The sequence below is a fragment of the Dermacentor silvarum genome, unplaced genomic scaffold, assembly GCF_013339745.2.
Source record: "Dermacentor silvarum isolate Dsil-2018 unplaced genomic scaffold, BIME_Dsil_1.4 Seq365, whole genome shotgun sequence".
Taxonomy (NCBI): Eukaryota; Metazoa; Arthropoda; class Arachnida; order Ixodida; family Ixodidae; genus Dermacentor; species Dermacentor silvarum.
Window position 1 is genome coordinate 221336 of NW_023606119.1, and position 18931 is coordinate 240266.

General features: G+C 45.1%; 2 protein-coding genes across 4 annotated transcripts in view; one reads left to right on the forward strand and one right to left on the reverse strand.

Moving 5' to 3' along the window:
* LOC119434992 (5-demethoxyubiquinone hydroxylase, mitochondrial) overlaps window positions 1-8304 on the forward strand; it is a 54224-nt gene extending 45920 nt beyond the window's left edge. For both annotated transcript variants that reach the window (XM_037701976.2, XM_049659654.1), the window contains exons 2-4: window positions 4055-4229; window positions 4294-4447; window positions 7887-8304. In XM_037701976.2, the coding sequence (XP_037557904.1) occupies window positions 4062-4229; window positions 4294-4447; window positions 7887-8167 (603 nt within the window). In that variant the 5' untranslated portion in view covers window positions 4055-4061 and the 3' untranslated portion in view covers window positions 8168-8304. The remainder of the gene's footprint in view (window positions 1-4054; window positions 4230-4293; window positions 4448-7886) is intronic.
* LOC119434990 (protein shifted-like) overlaps window positions 1-18931 on the reverse strand; it is a 170725-nt gene that overhangs the window by 23247 nt on the left and 128547 nt on the right. The gene's annotated exons all lie outside the window — the stretch shown is intronic.

Consider the following 18931-nt stretch of genomic DNA (forward strand, 5'->3'; position numbering starts at 1 on the left):
GCCCATACGGCCTCACTTTTGCCTGCATTATCCCACAACAAATCGCACAGCAAAACTACGAGAAACATTTGCCCATTGGTGGCGGAGGGGAAATCGTCACCAAAAGGTGCACAATGTTGCGATCTCTCGCCCCCAGCTTGACTTGGCATTTAACATGTATTTTCACGTGCATCTCACACGAATGGTCACAAAACTTTTCTTTGCAGCATGCAGGCGACACGTGTCCTTGCCGCTGCTGTGTTGCGTGGCCTAGTGCCCACGAAATATTTGCGAATAGAAAGGGAGAGCCAGCCGACTGCAATGCAGCATTATTTCGAAAAGAAAACACCCGCCACGAGACAGCTGTGCTCCACATGCCCCATTGTAGCAGGGGGGAAAGTTTATAATCATTATTACTACTTCTGTTTATTTAGTGATTGAAATCACCGTGAGTTCACAATGCCGTGAATTCGTCATGATTTGGACCAGGCAAAAATGCATCCAACACTCGGGAGCAAGGATCACTTGCCAGCAGCTGTCGCCACTTGCGCTGTTCTTAGTGACATTTTCTAGTGCCATTTTGACAAACACAGTTGAAGCTGTGTCATGATGTTCCAATTGTTAGCATGTACCTCTTTATTGACAATTTTCTCATATTTACCAAGTTAGTCGAGGAGGAGCTATATGACATCACATCTAATGTGTTGACAATTCTCAATGAACCAAGCACAAGGCCTCACCTTCACATCTGAAATCTGTAGTTGAGAATAGCATGCAATTTTTAGATGTCAAGGTTTCTTTTTGATTCCGGAGCGTGCATTTAGTAGGCCTTCAATCACCGAAGCAAGAAAGGCCTTTTACCGTATTACGGATGTGCCCGCTCCAAGGTAGTAAAAGGAGAACAATCATTGCCTAAAAGGCACCATTCAAAAAACATGCACGGCCCGCTTCAGAGCTTAGCTTGCGTGCATCGGCCAAGCTGGCTACTCTTGATTTCCAGCATTTGTGAAGCCACTTTGAAGAAGGCGACACTGTGTCAAATTTGCCTAGTCATGCATCAAGCATGGAACTCATACCCGTGAATGTGGTCCCGCACATTCATGCATTGTCTCGTAACATTAAGGAGATAGCCTCCTGTCAAGGTGTTAGCATTGTCATGTCTGCACCTTGTAAACTCAAACATTTGTGCCGAACATTTTGACCTGTTTATATGAGTGACACTTAGTTGATGTAATTTACTGTTGTAACACCCAGTGTTGTATTTGTGATGCCCCACTCTGTAACAGCCTTATGGCCAACAGTATTGTAAATCAATGTTCATGTCTGGGGCTCTGGAATGCGCCAGGGAAAACTTGAGTGGCACTGATGGCATTGCCTAGATGCACAGCGATTACATGTTAGACTGCTGCTATGACGATTGGTTAAAAGTGTAATGTGCAATTTACATTCACACAATGTTGCAAGTACTGTGAGAAAAGCTATGTCTTACGTTTTACGACAATTTTAGGTATTGCAAAGATACATTCGAGGTGTTGCAACCATCAAAACGACACATCACATGCCGAGCACTTTGGTACTGCCGACTTGCAGGAGCTGTTGTAACCATAAAAGTGACTGCATGGCCTCCGAGATTAGAAAGCGCAGACGCCACGGAATGCCTTCAACAGGCTGAGAACAACCATCATTCAAGTGGAGGGCTTGTATTTCTCTGACCGATCACTTCAAAATTTGCAAGAAATGTTGCTGCGCATGCACAGGCAACAGTATTTCTAACCACGTAACTTTGAGCACGACAAACTATCGTTCCCACTACTCCCTCCCTCTTCACCTCTACTCTGCCAGAGCCAGTCTGCGGGTGTGGGGTAACTACGAGGGCCTCGAATTCTTGCAGTAACTTCTGAAAAGCATTTGCGCTCAGGCTTCCCCCGTGGAAGGGGGTGCAATTAGAGGGAGAAATGCAGTCTGTGAACGAGAGTATGTGGTTAGAAAACAGCAGAGGGTGCTCGCCATCTTGCAACTCATCAATTCCTTTTCCTCTGTGTTCTATGACACGCTGAGAATACATCTAGAGCAAATACGGTGGCCCAAAAACGGCGTTGCAGGGTCCCTTCAGGCTCAAACATTTGTGCCATGATTAAAAAAAAAAATAATGAAGGCATGCGATATGTATTTAGCAACCAGGTTTACGGTGTGCGTGTTAGGGATAGTGTATTTCGTTGCACTTAACTTCATTAAGCTGTGGGGAATCCTCGGGTCCCATAACAGCCGCACGGGCAGCAAACGTCGCGTCAAGCGCATGCGCGCCAGGGAGAGTTGGGAGAGGGGAAACTTTCCTTCCGCGGGCGGCGCGCGGGAATCGCAAGCGCTATCAGCGCCACCGGGTGGGTCATGTGAGATCCCGCTGATATCGCCCGGGTCTCTTTGGTTTCCAGCAAGCGGCGACGGCGGAAGTCTCCGCCGCCGCTCCCGTATTCCCGCACGTGGTTAGTCAACCGCGTTCTTGCCGCGGCAAACGCCGCCCCCCCCCCCCCCCCCCCCCCCCCCCCGTATTCCCCAGTTGGTAAGTCGGAAGCCCTTCTTTACCTAGTGTATTATTCTCTTCGAGGGAACCCTCAGCGATGTCAACTATAGCTAGCTGGCCTGCTCGAAGTGTTAGTTGCAGTTGTAATAAATGCTTTCCGAGTGTACACGTGGTTGTCGTCTATTGTTTCCTCAAGCTTGTACCGGACCGCGGTTGATGCGCAGGCATGCGCCAACCGCGGGCTCGGTGTGTTGAGGCAGAGGGCCGTTGGCATCCTCCCATATCCCGACAAAGCATGGCTGATACATTTTGTCGAACAGCAAAATTTTGAACAGCGTGACACAACAAAGAGGCACAGGACAGAGCACTCCAAATTCCGCTGCTTGTCATCCCACATAGCTGTGGAAAAGAGTGCATCGGGTCAATTCTTTAATGCTCGAACACAGCCTTAAAAGGAAGAATGGTTTTGGCAGCCTAATGGCCATACATTGCAAGGAATGTGGTTGTCATCAGAAGTTTACTCAAAATAAGTTTATCCGCAGAGGTAAAGATACGATTGAGAAGTAGGTAATAGACGCCTGTGCCATCAAGCAAATTGGTGATGCTTGTGTTAGCATGCTCTCTTTGTCCGTTATTGATAAGAAGCTGCTTTTTCTGGGCAACACTAGATCTGCTCGTGTCTTTTGATCAGTATGCATAGTTGATCACTTATACTGCTATTGCCTTTCCAGCATTTTCACCATGATCACAGGACTTGGCTGTGCACAAAATTCTTGTCCTGAATAAACTCAGTTGGTCACAAACAAAAAACATGTAGAATAGGATGCGCATCCTATGTTTTTTGTTTGTGTCTATTTTGCGCCATTCATTTCCTGAAGCACAGTTTCAAAAACATGCGGCGTCGGTCAATTAATGCTTAGTTGCTTTAAAGGTTCACCAAAGAACAACTGGGTCTGTATTGGTAAAGTGTTTTTCTTTCCAAGTCATGATTTCTACATTTGTTTTATGAAAAAAAAGAACTAATACCAAACTTCTCTGTTCTTGAATTTTTGCCGAAACCCAAAAAGCAGTGCACGAGTCTGACCTTACCGATTTTAAAGCAATTTCTCACATTCGGTCCATTTTGGCACTGAGGAAGTTCTCGAAACTGGCCAAGTGATGATCTTTGGAATCCAATGTAGCCCTTCTTTACCAATATACAATTAACGGCCACCAAGTATATACACACAGTGAAAACCGGTGACGTCATGTCAAAGTGCTGCGGTGACTTCAGGGAGGCATTGTCACTGGTACGATAGCAAAAGCGTTTATGCATGAGCATAATTTACTACTACAGCTGTTCTGTAATATGTAGTAAATATACTGTAATAGCAAATATTCCTGTTCACCTTTACGCGCATTGTTTTTCATTCTACTGCAGAAGCTAGCACGTTGTGCAATGCTGAAGAGGTTGTTACACACAAAACTACTTTTTTCTTTTAAGAATTCCGATACGTGGTCGGCGCTGTATTTGAATGCGCTGCAGCATCGGTGACAGAGAGATGCTGTTCGCAGGTTGGCCATGCTGCTGTCAAGCCGTCGGGCGATGAAATCCGCCGTGTGGCTCGCGTCTTCGCTGGCGGACGGTGATGCAGTGGCGAGGCTGCGGCGACGGCGGCATCTCTACGACCGCATCCTACGTGTGGACCACGCTGGCGAGCTGGGCGCTGACCGCATCTACGCTGGTCAAGTGAGTCCCGAGGCCTGGCGCTACGCCATCGTGCATATGCTGCAGGCGCTGCGTTTTTCCACAGATGTGCGTGCTGGGCCGTGACCCCGTGATCCGCAACATGTGGGAGCAGGAGAAGGAGCACCTACGCGCCTTCGAGCGCCTCTTGCCGCTGCACCGGGCACGACCCAGTGCACTACGGCCCCTGTGGGACTCTGCCGGATTCGCACTTGGCTTCGGTAAGGCGTTAGCGCGAGCACTTTGTTGCAGGAGTTGCTCAAAAAGTTGCAGCTGCACTTGACTAGACAAATTGCATTTTCCCTCCCGAACATACCATAAAACCGACAAAAACTATATTTTGATGGCACGCCCGACCTAATCCGTCCACTTTGTGATGTGCAGGATCTACTTTTGTTTGTAGCGCACATGAGATGTACAGCAAATTGTCAAACTGTTTTTTGGTCGTGAAATGCTTCTAGGCAGCATGATCTTGGCTGGAGTCGCATAAGGTGTTTTTCGTCGGGAGTGTGCTGCGTCCTTTTCGTTCTTTGCTTGTGCCCTCATTCCTTTTGTTGCATCATTTGTAAGGAATCCGTTCCGACTCGCCAAAGTTGGAGTCGTTCTTAGGTATTCTAGTACCGCAAGCAGAAACACAAAAACACGTACACGACACTAACTTCCAACAACAGTTTCTTTTTTTTTATAAAACCAGCTGCACTCATACCATTTTGGAATTATGTAAGCGAAAAAAAGAAATTGGTGTCACAAATTACTGTTAATGGTTCTATAGTTACCGATCATGGTGATATTGCATGTCGTTTCAATGACTACTTTCACAGCGTGTTTGCTAACTCGGGTAGTTGTCCATCTAGTGATACGGTACTTCATCCATCTGATGTGCATTTTATTTCATACCCTGGCGTAGTTTCTATGTTACTAAATCTAAAAACAAAATCATCAGGTGGCCCTGACAACCTTCTCAACATGTTTCTGAAACGATATGCTGAGTTCATTGCAAAGTTTCTTGTTGTTATCTATCGTACTTCATTACTTCATGGAAGGTTACCGGATGACTGGAAGATAGCCAAAGTTGTGGCCATACACAAGAAAGGTGATCGGGCTTTATTGCAAAACTACCGTCCAGTATCGCTTACATCTTCATGCTGTAAACTAATTGAACATATTATTGCCAATCAGATAAATGAATTTTTAGCCGAACGCTCAGTCCTCTCTAATTACCAACATGAGTTTGGAAAAGGCTACTCAACAACCACACAATTAGTTACAGTAATACATTCACTCGCTTCATGCCTTGATAAGAACGGTCAGATTGATGCAATATTTCTAGATTTCAGCAAAGCTTTTGATAGAGTTCTACATTTAATTTGTAGCATTTACATTTACATTTAATTTAATTTACATTTAATTTGTAGCAATTAATGAGCGGCAATCAGGCTATCTTCTGGTTGGCACCGGGGTCCCCCAAGGGAGTGTGCTGGGACCATTACTGTGTTTATTGTATGTAAATGATATAATTGCTGTAATTGATGCTAATGTGCAAATCAGATTGTTTGCGAATGATTGTGTGCTTTTTCAAGAAATAACCTCAACTAACGATCAGAAGCATCTTAATACCGCTCTTGGTAACATTTTTGAATGGTGTGAAACATGGGATATGAAACTTAATACTGATAGAGCCGTCTTTCTTTGCTTCTCTCGGCAAAAATCTCCGCTCTCTTTTGCATACACGCTAGGCACGGCACCGTTGCGGGAAGAGACTAAATATAAGTACTTAGGCGTTACACTTACCGATACTTTATCTTGGAATTTACATATAGATAGATAGCATTTGCTCTTCTGCGTTAAGTCAATTATATTTTTTAAGAAGTAAGCTTAAAAGCTTACGCCTGAGTGTAAAATTACTTGCGTACAATTCAATAATTAGACTGAAACTTGAATATGCATGCGTGGTTTGGGACCCGTTTACTAAACACAATATTTCCCGTCGCGAAAAGGTACAGAGGAAGGCTGTACGGTTTTACTCAAAATTTTCTCCGTATGACTCACTGTCTAAAATAATGCAGGCTAAAGGCATTCAATATCTCGAACAAAGAAAGAAGGCTTTATGTTTACAATTTATTTTCTTGCTGTGGAATCGGGACCTAGCAATCAATCCATCACACTATCTATCATCTTCTACATCAAGGCATACTCGCCACCATCATCCTACTTCTCCAACACCCTATTTTGCACGAACAGATTTATTCAAGTTTTCATTTTTTCCTCGCACTGTAACCGATTGGAATGATTCTTTATTGCCTTTCGCCTCAATTTCATGTCTTCTCAAATTGATGTTTTTGAAACATTATAACACTGTTGTATTTGCTTTGTTTGCCTTTTTACTCACCCTGCTTGGACCTGTACAAGGTCTGCAGTATTGAATAAATAAATGAACGAATAAAAACCAGTCAAAATGCGTCACAAGCATGTGCACAAGCATATGAAATCATCTGAACAATAAAAAAATACGCTCCACAGAATGGTTATCGAAAGTCAAGCTCAGCACATGCGCAGAAAATCTCGCGCCTTGTTTGACCTGGCCGCAGATTGTTTGCTAATACAGGCTACAATATTAAGTCTGAAATTCGTTCAGCCTCAATTATCAATCGGGTCATTGTGAAACAAGGAGCACCGTCAAACAAGGAGCTAGATTTTATGCACTTGCACTGAGCTCGACTCTTGATAACCATTGTTTGCAGGATATTTTCTAAATTGGTTTATTGGAGATATGTATTTATGCTGTTGTGATACGCTTGGAGGATGATTTCCTGACCAGAATTGTGGCACAGCAAAAGGACGGTGTGCTTCAGTTCAGCTCATGCACCAACTAGCCCAGCAACGTTGGCATCTGGTTTCCGTAAATAAACTGTGGCTGCAAGTGCATCTTCTTGTGTCGATGCTCCTGCTTGCGCTGGTAGAATATTCCTTATTACGATGTCATACCAACAAGCCGACATTCTTGTTTGGCTTCACTGAACTGACCAGTGTCACAATCCTCCCATTAAGTGCAATTTGTTGCCGTTTGTCACGGGCATTTCTTTTACCTAAATTGCCATCCTTGTGGCTTTCAGTGTGCAATTTTTTTTTTTTTGCGGAAAATATTTCGGCAAGCACCAAATAAGCCAAGAAGCAGTTCTAAATCAAACCACTATGGTGTGAACATTCGTTCTCCTTCTTCATCAGCATTCCATGCTGGGCGTCGGTATTTCATGTCTTAGCAGGTCCTGCGCACCACATTACACCGATACAGACGGCAGTAGATTAAAGTCCGCCTCAACCTGTGTCGACTACTGATGCCTCGTCTCGTTGCAATCGACGAACTGGTTTTATCTGTAACGAGGCCACACTGTACCTCAGATGAGGTGCTACAATGTTTATCGTGGCTCTGTGAATCGTTCTTCGTCTTCGAAACCAGTCAGTGAATCCCACTTACCCCATGACCCTTCACAACAGATAGCGAGAGCAAGACAGTACACAACAGCAGTCTTAGCGCATGTGCGATGCTTGGTCGGGCTCCTGTATTCTGTGCTCGAATCAAGGCATTTTTACTTGAGTTTGCAGTTCATTCCGGCTCGTGTAAGCAACAGATGGTGTCGAGTAACAGCAGAATGTGTGCAGCTTCAGCACTGCTGGGCCATCGCAGCGCCATGGCGTGCACGGTGGCAGTGGAGTCGGTCATCACGGAGCACTACGAGAACCAAATCCGCGAACTGCTGGCCGACGCTGGCGAGGATCATGCTGAGCTGCTAGACTTGCTGCGCCGATGCCGAGACGACGAGCAGGCGCACCACGACGCGGGTCTCGAGCACGGTGCCGAGGGGGCACCACTCTATGCTCTGCTCACAGCTGCCGTCAAGGCCGGCTGCCGCGGCGCCATTTGGGTCGCCGAAAGGGTGTGAGCGAACGGTGCAGGTTAGACTTAGACGGGTACATAAATGAAACAACTGTGCGGAATGCATGTAGTGCAACGAGTACAAACATTTGTACGGGAGTCTGTAATTTCAAGCAGAAAATAAAAAAAGGCTGAAACCATGCAGCCCTTATGCTGGCTCTCTCCACCTCTGGGATGTCCGTGACGAAGGAATTTTCTCGCCTCAGAAATAGTGACTTCGTCGTTAGGCCTGCAAGTGGCTCTGACCAACGCTGTCAGGGCTTGGACGTGTGATAAAATGAATGGAGAGACGGCCACCAGCTAAGCTCGGTTGGTAAAAGAACATTGCTTGCGTTATGCACTGGTGGCTCGGTCGTTTCACTTCCCTTATTGCAAATTAAAATGAAATCATCTTCTTTCTGCAGGTGAAAGAAGACAGAGCTCCTCCATTATGCATGCTGCCCTGGGATTCATTGAAGTTGAAGTTTATTCGTACGCAAAACAGGTACATAAATCTAATATACAGACAAGGGTCCGAAAGTATTATTACTGAAAACGGGACCTTCGGTTAGAAACTACAACAGAGTTGTAGAATTGTTGGCAGCATGACAGTGGATGGCTCAATTAGTTGCAAGAAAAGCAAATGATAATCACGAAAGAAAACCCAACAAACAATGTTCTAATCGATGTAGTGTAACAGAAATAACAACGGAAGTGACAAAAATGATACAATTTTTAAGTGCAAAAGAAAAAACAAGAACAAACACAGAGAAAAATATGTAGCGCAGTGTGAACAATTAAAAAAAAACAAAAAACAGGTGATACTCATTAGTTAGGTGACTTTGAAAATACAAATATTTATTAAGGAAAATTATCAGAGCTTAGCAGAAAATCTTTTAGCGAAGCTTGGAAACGCTGAAATGTAGGTAGTATTTTAAGTGTAGCAGGAAAACGATTCCAAAGTGTAATGGTAGTGAATGTAGATGTTTTCTTACCATAGTTAGTGTGAATGGATGGTAATAAAAAATTATAATTAGAAGCGAACCTAGTGGGGTTGGTATTCTTAAGGGAGCTACATTGAATGTGTTGAAAGGTCAGCTGGGAATCAAGCAATTCATAAAACATTATTGCTAAATTGTAACTGAATAACTTTTTTTATACATAAAATTTTGTACAGCTCAAGCAGTAATAGCATTAGAGCGAGGTGAACTGTAGGTGATTATACGTATTGCATGATTTTGTACATGCTGCTGAAGACAAATAACATAGATATGTATTACCCCAAACGATTAATCCATAGTTAATGTGCGAATGAATGAACGCAGAGTAGAGTGAGAGCAAAGCACAAGGAGAAAAATAGTGTCGTGCCTTGATAAGCGCACGGATACCAAAAGTGCACTTCAGCTTCACATGGTTGATGTGCAGGTGAAACTTCAGATGGCTGTCCAGGATAACATCTAGAAATGAAACTCAGTTGCTAATTGAAATAGAATGATTGCCTAAGGTTAACGAAGGAGGAATAATTAGTGACTTTGGTGCGAATGGAAGACTAAATTTCATTTTAAATGGATTAATGACTAAATCGTTGTCATCGCACAATTTCATTAGGTGGTCAAGAGTCTTATTTAGTTTGATTACTAGAGAAGAGATACACTTATCAGCTATAGATATTACCTGTATCGTCAGCATATAGTTGTCGGCATCGTGTGCCTGCTACTAAGAAACCTATTCCGCCAGGTTACCTTATTGTTATTACTAAATCTACAGACAACGTTTTTAAATTAACACTCGAACATGTGTAACAGTACTGATGAAATTGATAATTAAACATCTCGGTTGGTCGGGGAAGTAAATTCATATTAGAAGAAAAAAAAAGAGAACGCTGACCAAAGCGATATTGTCAAAAAGGTTGTTGACAATTTGACTTCCACATGGAAGCATTTCTTCAACGTCAGTCCCTTTGATAGCAACACGTTTGGTCGCCGTTCCGTTTCTGATAGAGTGTAAGATTCATATAAGCCCCTACTTTACCTCTTCTAATCTTATTGTTAAAGAGCCCCTCACCAGCGCCGATTGCAAATTTTAGTTATTACTACTGTACACGGGAAAATCTAAAATGCTGTGTAGGGACTGTTTTAATGAAAGCATTGTTTAAATCGGCTTATTATTGGATGAGATAAAAGAAACTGAATGCCGTGCTACCATACTGCCACAAGGCGAGCAACTGTCAACACAGATAGCACAGTTACAGGGTAATTGAAAGTGAGAAAAAGAGACAGTGAATTGATGCAAGGAATAGAAACAAAAAGGACAATGGATATTTACAAGAATGAGAAGGGAAAATCTGTATGATAACACAAAGGGCAGTGCCATGCTATTTGAGGCTCGAGCCAGTTGCCTAAGGACCAATACATACTGGAGCAAATATTCGGAACTAGATGAGGCATGTGTATGCTGCAGTGAGAATCCGGAGACCACTCAGTACATTCTAATGGAATGCGACGGGATTTACCCGGTGATACACGTAGGTAATGTGCACCTTCCAGAAGTGCTTGGGTTTAAAGTGGGCGAAAGTATCAACCGGTCAGCAGTCGAGATAAGCAAGAGGCGTTTAGAGTATTGGTGGAAAAAAAGCAGGGAAGGGATTTATACGACCGGATCCGTTACAGGCATTTGTAACAGTACAGGGTAAATAGAGAAGGGTTGAGGAAGAGAATCGGGTATGTATAGCATACCTGATTAACTCAAGCAGGCTAGGTGACTGTGTCACTGCCCCATTTCAAAGGGGATGCCAATAAATGATCATCATCATCAGATACTCTCTGCCTCGCCTGCAAGCCCCGCTTCTTCCCCCCCCCCCCCCTTCTCCCCAACCAGAGCCACGAGACTGCGTCGGGTTCATGTGACTAGCCCCGCCTACAATTATTAATTTTTTCTCTTCCTTTTTTGCTGAGCGGCGCATTTCCAGCGGTGGCGTTGTGCGTTCCACATTGGACGATTTCTTGAAGCAACAAGTCATGGTTAGCAATGTTGCTAGGACTGCGATTTACATTGTGACGCGTTAGTGTCTGTTTCATCGACTCTGTGGCTTGGAGCGGCGCTTCATCGGGGAAGAACCGGTGTTTGCTTCGAAATTTCAGATGTTCTCGGGGGCAGAGGTGGGGAGGGGGGGTCAGCGCTGTAGTACTTTTCAGGCATCATTGCAGGTGCCTTAAGTATGCCCTGCGCCTGTCTGTTTAAAATGGCCAAATCTGGTGAGTCTGCTGCCAGCCAGAGAATCACAGTCACATGCAAGAATGCCTCTTTGCAGTGCCTGTTTCATCACTCACCATGACTAATCCACTGCAGAAGGCACTACGCTGCAAAACAGGAAGAGATAAATAATCATGTGGATCCTATGCACTATGAGAATCGACATAAGCGAAGCTTTCTGTGCTGTTTGCTTTGATTGACGATAATTAGCGGTGATGTTTACGGCAAATGTATAATTTCTTAAGTGTTTAGTGCCATACGACAGTGGTGACTTGATGTTAAACGTTAGCTTGCATACACCACTGCTGTTTGTCTGCGTAGTCACTGAACACACAACGAGGGGTGTTTGCTTGAGGCATTGTTGTGTGCCATTGCTATTCACCTCCAAGAAGGTTAGCATTGCCTCATATGGCACATCGCATCGTGGCTGAAGTGTTAAGCTTTAATTGATTTATGGGGCTGTACATGCCAAAACCGCAATCAGATTATGAGGCACCAGATGAATCCGCTCACAGTCTAGTTGGTACATCTCCTTGAATTGTACGATGGACAATGTTTGTGCAGCGCAATAAAAACGGGGACAGGAAAGGAACACAGAAACTACAGTTGCGTTGAGGTTCTGATCATAAAAGGATACGTTGAAGGTAGACGCTGATCTGGTGCTGCCTGGCGCCCTTTACTGAAACGATCGTCCTCAGAAGACAATCCACTTTGTGCATTGTGGCTGAGGAAAGAAACATCTAAGCACTAAATATCGGCCTTTTATATGGCTTTTCAGACTGTTATGGTTTGTTTTCAGATTATCATGGTTTGGCTGGCATGAACGCCACCAAGCACCACGGTCACTGAAGCTAATCTTCCTTAGGAAGTAATATGAATTATGGACAAAGGGCCAAAACAGTTATGAGCCAGCACCAAGACGACACCAATCGCCGGCGAAACAGTTGGCAGTAGGGTAAAGCGTGCTCGCTGCCACAGAATCGGTAACTTCTGTAAGTTCGATGCCTGTTTGGAATCATAGAACTGTCCTGGGGACATTGCAGGTGAGTATGCAAAGTGCTCAAGTACGAGTCATGGTGGCTAGTTCACCTTTTCTAGGATTGGTTGCAGATTCTAGTACAGCAGAACGTCGATAAATGCACAGGGTATTGGCATTACGCAGAACACGTGAAGTTGGCTGCTCAAGTTACTGAGTTTCTGCGGCAGCGAGCATACATTAACCTACCGCCAAATGTTTCGCCAGCAAGAATGCCACCAAGCACCACAGTCATTGAAGCTAATCTGCTTTTGGAAGTAATTCTGATTACAGACAAAAGGCCAAAACATAATTATGGGCCAGCACCAAGACGACACCAGCTGCTCGCTATGGTGAGGGACGTGACAAAGCGTGCTGATGAAGATAATTGTGAATAAGCCATCGGTGAAGGGGTCAATAGAGTCCTAATGTGAGTCATAGCACAACGGAAATACCAGCGATAAGGAACTTGGTTAACTTTCTTAAGCAGCAAAGTTTGACTGCTCTACAGGCTGACTATTAAGGGCGAGGACATAGTACGCAAGCGCCTCGCTTGTGTAGTATGAGGGATAACGCAGCGCACTCCTCATAGGTTTGGCTGTCGGTACTCAATAAAAACACCACACGGGAGCCGTCCTGGACATTTCTGTAAGTACTCTCGAAACGAAGGAAGTTTTTTATTGTCAAAATAATAATCTTGGGCAAACAGAAGGCACAGAATGGTTTACAGACGCTATCTCTTTACCGAATACGTTTAGTGAACACTCACTGCGCGCGGCTGCTGCGGTGGAGTCCCCCTAACCGGCTTCTTGCATGAAAGGTATGCAATCGCTGAAAGCAAACTATGTGAAATATGTTCTTATAGTGGGCTGTCTGTATTACGAAATGGAGCATAACAGAATGAAGCTTCAATGCAGTGATCGCACAGGTTCGCAGCAGCCGACTGCGCGTCTGTAAGGATGTCTGCGCACAATGCTTCGCTTTTGTGGCGAGCACGTTTTTGCACCGTACCGTCAGCTTTAGGCCACAGCGTATGATCATTTCACAGTACACAAACAACCATTGCTGCGTGGGCTCTATCCAGAGCTGTTCAAAATAATTTCGTTACAGCTGGGACTTCGCCGCCTACTCGACTTGTGATGTGCTGGTGCAACGATTAATTTTTTTTAACACGAAAGTGTTTTATGCCGGCTTTCACGAATGACTTCCTGCAACGGATGTGACGTGCCGCCATCTAGGAGCGGTGAAGCGAAATACTGCATCGTGACACTAACAGGGAGCGCAGCGAAGGCTCTAATGCGGTGTAGCCACAGAATAATGAACCAAGTGTAAACGGCTTCGTGACTTTGTAAACTCGCCATCTTCAACGAAGTACTGTGCAATAAATAATAACATACACTATTACAGAAGCCCGACACTGAAACCATTACGCCACGGACACATGCACCGACACGCGTCTTAGAACGCCCTTGTCGATTTCTCGCCGGCAAGTCGGCACGTTGAGACGCTTGGCGCGTTTCAAAGCCGCTCGCCAACAGGACACCGCGCGCGAAGCAAACATGCAACACGGTCGCCGTCCCGCAAGTCGTGCGCCTTTCCCTGCAGCGGACCGTGAGTTCATGAAGCAAGCATGCAACAGCTTCTGTGAAAACACATTTCACTTTCGTTTTCCAACAATTCAATGAAAAAAGGGATCAACCATATTTTTTTTTCTAAATTTTTGGACGTTTCAATATTATTTCTCAAGTTGCGTCGCACTGTATGTTTATCAGTTTTCTCAGCAAGCAATTTCCCGCTGCTGCTTTTTGTTAATCCAGTACAGGTGCCCACAAAATAACTCGGAACGCCGGACCGGTGGCCTTTCGCCAGCGGAGCGCGCCAGTGAAAAAGTAGTGCCAGGGTCTGCACATGCGCGGTCTCCCTAGCAAGCTCGCCTCACTCCCCAGTGCATCTAAATAGGTGTTGCCTTGCTCCAAAAGAATAGCGTTTGATGCTTTTCGCGTTGTCACAGGGCGGCTGTCCGGATGCGGTCTCTGAAACGCTGTGTGCGCTCGTGTGTACGCGATGGAGCATAAGCGCTCGTGCATTCACGTTAATGGGCATCGGCGCCTTTTAAAGCGAAATGCTTAACTGGCTATTAGTCGCGGAATGTGACCATCGTTGACAACACTTGCGGTGGCAAAAATCGGAAAGCGGCATACTACACCTCTACTGTTAAATAAAGCATGTAAATAGGAATTTAGCACCAAGCAGCTAAAAATAACGAATATTTCAAGTGTCCCAAATACTAATTAAAAGTAATTAGGGTAATTAAGAAGACCAAAACACAGACATCATACGACCTTTATTAAAGCGTGCCAAAGTGAATTACTAAGTAACTAAGAATAATTACGACTAATTAATGGTAATTAAGGGTTGCTAACAGTAATAGAGACTACTTAACATCAATTCGAGACTCTGTGATAAGACGGGTCACGTAAAATTAAGACTACTTAAGAGTTCCAAAGAGCAGGCAGATACTAATTAGGATCAATTAATGACTTCGTAACAGCAAGTAAGAAAACAATTAACCCTAATTAGCAATTAATAGTTATTTATTTAACCAACATAAGCAAGCTATCGCAAATGAAATGACAACGCATTAACGCTTTCGCCGTCAGTCACCTTATCAATCGATATGGGACCCCACCGAAAGTTTTTTTTTTTTCCTTCGCATTGAACTCGCATAGCTGATGTAATTAGCAACGTATTAAAACATTGAACGAAAAATTGAATGTTAGAGTACTCCCTACTAAAACTGCAGCGAAGCGGCCAGATTTCGTAAATAAATAGAGCACTATGCTATGTTCATTGTGACTGCGAAGCATTGAAGAGACCTTTATTATAGTGCCGCATGCATAAAATTAATTCCTGTGCATGAAATCGGCGTGTTGGAAACATTTATTACTGCACGCAGTCACCCTTGTTAAATGAGCCGCGTCGTGTTACAGTCAAAGTTCTTGTCTTATTCCCAAGTAGTAAATGCGGCTTGGAATATGATTGCACAAGTACTAAAATACTACAGAGCGTATCACGATAATCCGATTGAAAAGTGCACTACAGTGCATTTATAGGCGAGCCGTGGCGCTCGCCCACATGAAAAATAAGCTATGAATTCATAGTTTCTTTAGTCGCAGTCATCCTTGTTAATTGAGCCGCGTCGTGTTACAGTCAAAGTTCTTGTCTTATTCCCAAGTAGTAAATGCGGCTTGGAATATAATTGCACAAGTACTAAAATACTACAGAGCGTATCACGATAATCCGATTGAAAAGTGCTCTACAGTGCATTTATAGGCGAGCCGTGGCGCTCGCCCACATGAAAGATAAGCTATGAATTCATAGTTTCTTTAGTCGAAATAATTGACTCAGATATGCAAGACTTTAGGTATAATTAAAACTAGAGCATGGTGAACTCACTGGTCACCACTCCGTTATGAACACTCGTGGATCCATCCACGCAAGCTATCCAGAAACCATGACTATCTCTTAGAATGAATGCAGATTCCTTCTATCGCCACAAGGATTACACGTGCGTTTAGAGATTACGCTGCATAGCGTGTGAGCACGCTGTAGCCTACAGGCCCCGATCCTCCCCCCCAGATGTGTTGTCGCAGCGCTAAGAGGGACAAACCGCAAGATTCTTGACGCAAGGCAACGCCTATCTAGATGCACTAGGGAGCGAGGCTTGCTTGCTAGGGATGCCGCGCACGCGCAGACCAAGGCTGTAGTTTTCCGCGGGTGTGCTCCGCCGACGAGCGGCCACCGGTCTGGCGTTCCGAGTTATTTTGTGGTCACCTGTACATTACATAAACGTGAGCATATGCCATGCCTTTTTTAATGTACAGTGGAATCTCGATGATACGAATCTCACGGGGTCACAAAAAATATTTGTATTAGCCGAAATTCGTATCATCGAAACACAAAGCTAGCTAAACTATGAGGGGACGCGCGGATCAGATCGCGAAAAGCGCCAAAAAAATCGATTTTTGAAAACCATGCGTTTCGGTATCTGCAACGCCTAATCTACGCTGTATCAAAATGATTTGGCTGAAAACGCACTAAAAGTGGCCGAAAAAAAATTAATTCGTCAGTGCGCAGGGCAAGAAAACAGCTTTAAATCGTGCAAAATCACCGCAGTTCACGGATACATATCTCGTATTTCCCCCCACCGAGTGCCGCCATCTTGGTATAGTTCGAAAGCTCAAAGTTTTGCCGTTCTGCTTCTCATTTCTTAGGTCGTCACGATCTTGTAACAAACGCACAAGCAGAAAAGAAGCGCGGGTTGCTCCATTGGTTGCTGCTGTGGCAGGGGCAAGACGGCAACCGCAGTTGTCTGCTTCGTAAATCACACCGGCGTCTTCACTTGACACGCAGAATTCGGATTACTGAGATCTCCCAGGTTAGTGATAGATCGTCGCTCGTTGGAGAAGAAATTTTAGGCGAAGCACGCCTTCGGAATACGGAAGCGCAAGCCTCCTACGGCAAGAAAAAAATGTCGCAGTTTCGCCCGAAAGGCGAAGCATCGATTGCGATAGCAAATTAGTAGAGAGCTATTCGGAGTAGGGATAGTAGTTTTATCGGCTGCATAAACCTATACACATTGGCTTACTAACTGAATTAACAATCGTGGTGTCAACGCGCACAAGCAAACATGAACAGATCACACTGAATGACCGCAGCCAACCACTGTCAAAACGCTGGCAGCAAGCGCAGGTTCGCGCGGTCTATCGCTTCAACGGAAACTGAGCGGCGAATGCACAGCGCATACAAAGGTCAGAGCCGTGTGGAGATAAGAGACGGTGCGGGCGACCGGCACCGCCGGGCAAAGGAGAAGTTGTTGGCAGAGGAGAAGCTGCCCCCCCTCCCCCCCTCTTCCCGTTTCTTGCTTTCGCGTGGGAGAGTGAGTGGCAAGATACGCCGGAGCACAGCGCCGCCTCCCTCCCTCCCATACCCCCACAACCTTTCGGGCGACGGTCGCGTTTGCTTTCCACCGTGCGTTCGCTCTCCGAGATAGCGCGCGTCCCCCGCGCTCTTTCGCTCGCGCATACGGCGCGCGGCGACGATTTTATCGCCCTTGGAATCTATACGGAACCTCACGGCGACGGCGACGCCAGCTTCTCCAGTGGTGGGGCTTGCCCAACACCTAGAGGAAAATCTTGCGCTGCTGCATTGAATGCCGGTTATTCTGACTTCAGATTGGAATAGTTTTTGGAGAGCCAGGGGCGGAATCTTATATTGGTTCATAATGCGAATCGGTTCGCTTCGCCGCTTACGTCACTAAATAGGCCACTCCCAAGCAGGAGGTGGAAGACGGGGAGGACGCGACCAATAAACGAGAGAGTGCCATATCTGAAGTGTACGTCATTATATGACAAGTTAATCGAGGCATTGCGGAATGTTTCATCTTGCTCAATAAATATGAACTATTATTTAAGTATTGTCCTGAACGTTTTCAAGTATCGCCGCGTGTTGACATATTCCTTTATTGTACATTAGGCAATATAATATTACCATTTGTTTAACTGTTCGTCGCCAAGTGGTAATCCACGCGTTAAAAATTGTAACCACTCGAATCAAAGGAAATAGCTATATCACTATCAGTTGTGCGGAAATTTTGAAATTTGGTTCTTTATTCTATGGTGTCGTCGCACAGCCATCGAACGGTTCCCTTTGACAGACGATAATCACGCCGAAACTCCTCATCTGTCAGCTCTGAAAACGCGGCTAGCACCTCCAGTCGTTGACCGGTCCGGGAGAGCAACCTGAGGCAAAGAATGAGGGGCGCCGCCAAGTTTTCATTTGTATCCAGTCATACCTTAGAGATAATCAATGCGCGCGCACCGCCCGCGAGTTTCCGAGGCGGCATGGCCCGCGCGCGCGGCCAAGGTCGCAAGCAAACAGCCAAGCCACAGCAACGGAACCCAAAGCGGACTACCTCTTCGCCGGTTCCACTCATGCCCGACGACAGGTTCGCTTTGAAGATGATTGACAGATGCATGACGTGTTCAAAATTTGCGATACTGCCCCGCTGTCTCTGACGGCCGCTGACGCAACCACAATTATTACCAATCGCTTGAGGGCAAGCGAACCGGTTCGCTATTGGAACCGTTATAAGTGTATCGTATCAGGCCCAAGAGCGCAAGCCACCTATCTTTGTTGAACTACAGGTGCCTTTCTTTACTATCTACTAAACCCTCCCCCTTTCCCTCGCTTTGGTATAAAAGACTGACAACAATAAACACAGGCGTTCACTACTGTCCTGACATGCGTGTGGGTTTCATTGAACGTGGCCCGGCTGATACAATAAGATTCTGCCATAGGAAGCCTTCGAGACGCACCTGGCAAGCACCGTTCCATCTGTCACAATGAATCACTTACTGCTAAAACAGCACGGACAAAGCTGCTTTAGCTTTAGTATTACACAAAACATGTTTTGTTTAATTTTAGGACTTACTATTGGATGTGCAATTATATGAAACGTAAAAA